The sequence below is a fragment of the Vicia villosa genome, linkage group LG3 (assembly GCF_029867415.1).
Source record: "Vicia villosa cultivar HV-30 ecotype Madison, WI linkage group LG3, Vvil1.0, whole genome shotgun sequence".
Classification (NCBI taxonomy): Eukaryota; Viridiplantae; Streptophyta; class Magnoliopsida; order Fabales; family Fabaceae; genus Vicia; species Vicia villosa.
In genome coordinates, this window is record NC_081182.1 from 47,252,191 (window position 1) to 47,259,199 (window position 7,009).

The 7,009-nt window shown below is 34.1% G+C and overlaps 1 protein-coding gene across 2 annotated transcripts; it reads left to right on the plus strand.

Annotated features, from left to right (window-relative positions):
• Window positions 1-2,383: 2,383 nt before the first annotated feature.
• LOC131661293 (protein DEFECTIVE IN MERISTEM SILENCING 3-like) lies at window positions 2,384-6,701 on the plus strand. 2 transcript variants are annotated; one of them, XM_058930773.1, is made up of 8 exons: window positions 2,384-2,543; window positions 3,578-3,721; window positions 3,884-3,998; window positions 4,507-4,732; window positions 4,935-5,126; window positions 5,210-5,530; window positions 5,810-6,032; window positions 6,329-6,701. In XM_058930773.1, the coding sequence occupies exons 1-8, from the start codon at window positions 2,511-2,513 to the stop codon at window positions 6,371-6,373; spliced, it is 1,299 nt and encodes a 432-aa protein (XP_058786756.1). In that variant the 5' UTR covers window positions 2,384-2,510; the 3' UTR covers window positions 6,374-6,701. The 2 variants fall into 2 exon arrangements, with proteins under 2 accessions (XP_058786756.1, XP_058786757.1); XM_058930774.1 differs by lacking the exon at window positions 2,384-2,543 and adding an exon at window positions 2,710-3,494.
• Window positions 6,702-7,009: the final 308 nt, after the last annotated feature.

The window sequence follows — 7,009 nt, forward strand, 5'->3', positions numbered from 1 at the left end:
TAGAGGTATATGATCTATTCACCTCTGCTCTCATCTTTTAGGGTTAAAGGAGAGGAAAAACTTTGACTGTTAACCCGCAAGCAAGAAAGAAAGATAAGAAGAATAAAGAGAGAGAAGTTCCTGAAGATGAAGAACGCAAATTTTACTGGCCTTCTTATTTTCTTTCGCTTCTCTATATTCAACTTCTATCATACTAAACATGTCAAATTTCTTAGTCTGTATAGAGAGAATCAAAACTCATGGATGAGAGTGATGATAGTCTGGTTTTGAATCAACCTATTCATCACAGGCATCAAACTACTGCTATCCTTAGATCTGCAACCTCAAACTTTAAGGATAAGAGGAAAGTCAAAGCCCCTATTGAGAGTTTTGGACATCGATAGAAAAAGAAGAAGAACAAGAAGAATATCTTTGGGCTAGTATAAAAAAGGTCATGAAAGAATACATGTCCACCTTCAATGATGAAGGGAATGAAGTAAATAAGAACCCCTAACTCACTAAAAAGAAATCAGGGCGAATGACGCCAGGTTGATCCGAAAGAGGCCCAAGGAGTGTCAACTCAAGTCCAAATTTCTATGCTGCTGAGTTCTCTTTTTTAATTCCCCTTTTGCCTCTTTTTGAATTTATCTTACATCCCATGTTCTGATTCAACTTTTTCTCATAGGTGCCACCCCTCAACTTGAATTCCCATCCTTTCAAGCCAACACTAGTAATCCCTAATTTCAAGTTAACCATGATAATCCATCATCAAATAATGTTATTTCAAGCATCCATTAATCGACCCCTATAGTAACAAGTTCACCATCGGTTCAACCACCAAATAATGACATTATGACTAAGGAAGTGATTGTTGAGCAACAAGAGCAGGTAGTTAAAGAGAACCTGGTAGTCAAAGAGAACCTGATAGTCAACGAGAACTTGATTGTCGAGCAACAAGAGTAGGTAGTAAAAGAGCCTTTTCTAAAATTGTATTAAATATATTAACAAGTGTTCGACAAAGCAAACAATTGAACAAAATAGAATCATTAACAAAACAAAGTTTATAATATATACCTTGCTCGAGCTTCTGTAAGTATTTCAAAAGCTCCTATAAGTCTTCCTAGGTTGTGTAACACTCATAAAATGACGAAATCTTTAATTTTCAATAAACGAAAAAGGCAACTCATTCACAATTATAGTTCTAGTTGCATCTTGTCTACACAATATACCGTCAAAATGGACAACAACAAATTGTAATTTAAATTGGTGGTTTCATTTTTGTGTAAATCAACATCATAAGATTTCACATTCCAATCGCACTTAGCCCAAGTATCCAAAGCATCTCTTTAGGCATACAAGGTTTTTCTTAACCCGAATCTCCAACATTAGAATCAACATTTGTAGATGCTTCTCCAACTTTTTTTCTTTTTCTTTAGAATATTGACCCCTTCATGTTTGTCCAAATCAATAGTTTGTGGGTGGACTATATTCAGGTTGTAAATTAGATAAATAACTCATTAGATAATTGACAATTTTACTTATTTTACTTGATTTTCAGGCTGCAAATCAGATAAACAAAACAAAAAGAGATTCATATATCGTCTTTATGCCATTTTATTTGATTTATTGAAAGGAAATGGAAGCATCAAAGACAATAATTGACTTCCTTGTCAATAATCAAATCAAAGATTAAAAAACAGAATCAGAAAATGGAGAAATTATAAGATGAAAAAGAAAGAGATGAGGTATTAGAGAAGAGGATGAAATATTTATCTTGAAAAAAAGATGAAGATGAAACCTGTTTTTTATGAAACATTGCGAAGAGAAGAGGTTAGGACTGACTTCTTGATTTTCGTCGTTTGTTCGTGATAACAATGGCGAAAACTAAAACCCTAAGATGATATACTGAATTGAATAATGACTTTGAATTTGGATTGGATGTGAGTTAAGTGAATGAGTTGTAACATAATGTTGTTCGATTTGATTCGCTTTAGTTTTCAAAATACAAACTGCAAACTGAACCGAACAACACAATTCCGTTAAAAAATAACACAAACACATTCGAATCAAATATAATTTTCAATTTTATTAACATTTTTCTATTGAGTCAGTTTGATTTTGTAGACTTCTAAATATGACCATTACAAAAAATTAATTCATTTAATTTGATTTTTTTTTACTAGGATTTAATTGGATTTTTCATTTTTGGTTTTGGATTTAATTGGATTTTATTCAGTGTCAAATATATGATTAAGTGAGCAAACATTACTTTAAGTCACGCAGATTCCCTGCGGTTGGAAACATCTAGAGAATCAATAGGAACCGTCGGATCTTAATGAATCAGCTGATTTGGATCAAACCGTACAGATTATATCATCGTATGTGATTGCGAGTGCAGGTACCGTACCGATTCCAAAACGACGCGACGCGTCGTTGAGTGACTCATTTACCTACACTCTTCAGTTTCTTTACTCAATTTACCCTAGTCATATTCTTCGAAATTTCAAACTCGCAGCGCAATTCACGAAATCATGCTGCAACCAACGGGCATCAGTAGCAACCAGGTCAGTTTCTCTCTTCACATTTCTCTACTCTTGCGTCTCGCTTGATTTTTACATTACGATTATTTCAGCTTCAATCGCTTGATTTACTGTCATTTTTTATTGATGAACTTTTTCGGTTCAAAACCTCAATGCTATTGCAATTTGTTCGGAAATAGTGATTTTGATCACTCTGTCTATAGATGTTCTCCGATTTTAACTACTATGTGATTTTGCATGTTAGAGATGCCTCTTTTATGATCCCACTTTGGTTTCAACTGTGAGTGATTACACTAGGTTAAGAAACTGCAATTTGTTTGGAAATTGCAATTTTAACTACTCTGCTGTAACCTACTTTAAGGTGTATAGATGTTCATTCGCATTTCGTAATAGATTCAAGAGAATCATCGCTAAGTTCCTGTGATATGACCTACATTTTTTCCGCTCGCATTGTAGTTACTATGTGATTTCGCATGTTAGAGATGACTCTTTTATGAAACAAATTTGGTTTCTAGTGTTATTGTTGATTATGCTTGGTTAAGAAATTGCAAAGGAAAATTATGCTCCCTAAGATGCATTTTTGGATGGAATGTTATAATTTGATGGCTTTTCTTAACCCTTTCCCATGTTTTTTTTCAATGAACCTAGTATCTGGTCAAGAACTTAGAGAGTAATTCCTTTCTAAGCTAACCTTGTACTTATGGAAGTTCATTTCCCCCTTTTATCTATGAAATTTTACCTGATTTTTCCCTTTTATCTATGAAATTCTACCTACTTAATGGAAGCACTGAAGTATTAATATAAAAATAAATGGCAAAATGAAATCTAAAGTGAACAGGAGATTTACACACATAAGCAGCATGCGTATATGTGGTTAAACTTCCCCATATCTCTTTAATTGAAGACTGGACGATTGATTATTCATTTGGGGATGGACAGGCTTTTTGGGAAATCTACCTGTTGAAGTTGTACCTAGTAATTAACTCATTATTTTTCCTGTGTGCAAGCATTATCTGTAGATATTATGTGTGTGAAATGAATAAGTTCTTTTTGTGCAGCATTTGGTTCATACCGTGCCAGTGTCTCTCCAAGGGAACTCAGCATCCGTGCCAGTGGATCTGAGTGAAAACTCCATGGACACAAATGACAATGTGCAAAATGAAGAATATATAAAAGCAGAAAATATCATCAGGCACTCCCAGGTTGCTTTTAATGTTTATTGTTTTTATAAACAGAAAAGGTTGCTTCTCTGTCCTGCCCGTGTGTATGATATAATATATAGACATACTGATTTAAGTTTCTGGATTTCAAATGCGCGGGGATGATTTTTAGAATATTAACTTACACCTAAGTAATATTTTTAGAAACTACAAGGGGATCTGCATACTTTTGGGATGAAAATTAAGCAGCATGAGGACAGACTGAATTTTTTGAACACGGAAAAAGCCAAATTAGAAGACTCCATTATTCATTTGCAAGGTAAATTTGTTTGTACTTGTCTTGGAAACTGGATAAGCAGCTGCTTTTCATGAAAAATATTGACAACCTAGTTCTTTAAAGTGCATTCACTGAATCACTGGTCCAAGCGTTCCATATTATGAAGGTTGCATGAGATTTATCGGTTTATTTATACAATAATATTTTTGATTATAAAGTTTATGTAGTCTTGAAACTTGAGATCATCCCCAATAGCAAGAGATATGGAAACTTCTTAGAACAGTAGGCCAATCAGCTTTGGAGGCTGATTGGCCGACCCCAAATTCTAGGATGGGGCATTGTTAAGATGTTTCGGGAATACATAGACGGAACATTGTAGCGCGCATATCTCAAGTTTTTTTTAATTATTTCACTATTAAGGATAAGGATGCAATAAACTTCAAATTGTCACCCTTCATTTTTTTAAAATGAAATTTCCTTTTGTAAAATATTTCTGTATAGCTCTCTATCCATCAACAAAAAGGTGTCTTATGTTTTTCCTTATCCATAGGTGTTATTGTGAAATCAAAGTCTTCAAGCTCTAATGGAGAGGATACCCGCAGTACAACTGTGGAGGAGGTACATAAACAAATATTGCAGCATGAAAAATCTGCTGCTGGTGTTTTGTGCCAGATGAAGACTCGTCATGGAGCGCATGCTTCTCTTCTTACACTAACAAAGGATGTTTTAGGTATTGTTCCTATGCTGGGAAGAGTTGAGGATGACAATCTCAGCAGGTACATTTTGTATGAATGTTTTCTTTTTTGCTTGTGAAATCATGCACACTCGTTTCAATCTTGTAATAGCTTGTATGTTTCTATGGTTTATGTCACATTATCTTTAAGCAAGATGAAAAATAATTTATTATTTGCTTTGTTAATATCTATGAAATGTAAGCATACATGAGGATAGTTTTCACTCGACTTATTTGGAATGCAGACTTTTCTCAGAGTATCTTGGAGTGGAGACTATGTTGGCAATTGTTTGTAAAACTTATGAAGGAGTTAAAGCTATCGAAATGTATGACAAGGAAGGCCGCATAAATAAAAGTAGCGGTCTTCATGGGCTAGGTGCAACAATTGGAAGGGCTTTGGACGGTCGATTTTTACTCATATGTCTTGAATCTCTAAGGTTCGATTACAAGAATCTGGTTTGTCTTTTATTTGCGGTTGTGGATAAATTTGTGTTCTAAACCTTTTTTTCTTTTGTTTTAGGCCTTATGCTGGTAAATACGTGGTTGATGATCCACACAGGAAGTTGGACATTTTAAACCCAAGATTGCCTAATGGGGAGTGTCCGGCTGGATTTCTTGGGTTTGCTGTGAATATGATTAATATAGACACCGAGAACCTGTTTTGTGTAACTCCGAGGGGTTTTGGCCTTAGAGAAACTCTGTTTTATAATCTCTTCTCTCGTCTACAAGTATATAAGACTAGGGCTGAAATGATACAAGCACTTCCTTGCATAACAGACGGAGCTCTTTCTTTAGATGGAGGAATGATTCGGAGCTGTGGTGTATATTCTTTGGGTAATAGGTAAGAATACGAAAAACCATTTATAAATTATAAATTAACCCATTTTTTGTATCTTCTGATAATTATGTTAGGCTAAAAACTTTGCCCATCTTGGGAGTCGAATTAACTTGAGTGTTTCCTTTTTACAAGAAAGAGGGAATATATTAACGGGTGAATCTTTCTTGAATTTAAGTGTCATTTTAGAAACATCAAACTGCTGGGTGTTTTAATTTGTTTCCAGAAGAGTACAATCATCAAATATGTGAACTGAAAAAAAAAACCAACTGTTGGGGCCTGCAGGGAAGCTGTTAATGTACGATTCCCCAGACCAGAAAGATCTGCGGGGCTTGATGAGCAGGTTGAAATTGAGAGGCAAATGAAGGACGCCCAGTGGAAGAAGGAAAATATTTTGGACGATATAAAAAGGGAAATGACATTGTTGGACATAGCAAAGCACAATTTCAACAAAAAGAAGAATGATTTTCTTAAGTATTTGGCTTCAAGTTCATCATATGCAATCCAGGTAATCTTTCTGGATATTTGAATTTAAATACAAGTTAATTTATAGATTATTGAGTGTAGTTTGGTAATTTATTATTTTTATGTTGTTTCAACCTTATCTAATAAGCTGTTTTGATTATGTTAGAACATTTTAAATGACTTTTTTAGAGGATCTTTAGCTTACTTCAGATTGTGATACAATGGACTATATCGCTTTTGCTAAATGATTGTTTCTTCCCGCTTTCCAGTAAATCTTGAAATGTAATCTAATTCGCGATGCTAATGCTAATATTTTCTTTCATCTAATGACACTACCAGGTTCAGAATGCGGCAGTTCAGAATGCTCCTTCGGTACCTCGATGAAAAAATTAAGATAGATGAGAAAGCTATGAAGGACATAGCCTGTGGCTAAGTAAGTTCTGTTGCAAAGAAAATTAAGATTTATACTGAGGATACTGGGAAGATGTTTACCCAAAGGTATATGACAACTGTTTTTTGGGTTCCTATATTTTCTGCTAGATCAACATATTTCCCTGGGAACCGGTAAATACTTCTGCTACTAAAAAAAGGTTGTGATAAGAAACGTTCAATTATTCGTGCTCGATCCTCTTATATAATGCCCTGAAGTTCTTTGTAACAATTGTCTAGACAACATCAATACCGACATCAATGAAAATTTTTAGTAAGAAAATCCGCCAACTTTAGAAATCGTGAGGGTCCTCTATCCCCAAAAGTCAATTAACTTCTCTCAAATCTTGAGATTTTTTATTGGTGCTGCAAAGGCGTATTTCTTTGGTTAATAATTAATAATAACACCATACACAACAAGATGCATATATTTTATTTGGTTAATAATTAATAATAACACCATACACATTTTATTTTAAAAACAAATATTTGTCGAACGGAAATAATTTTTTAAATATTTAGAATGCTTTTACTAATTTCTCTCCTTAAGAGCCTCTCTAATTTGAGTATGATATGCCTTTAACAATAAAA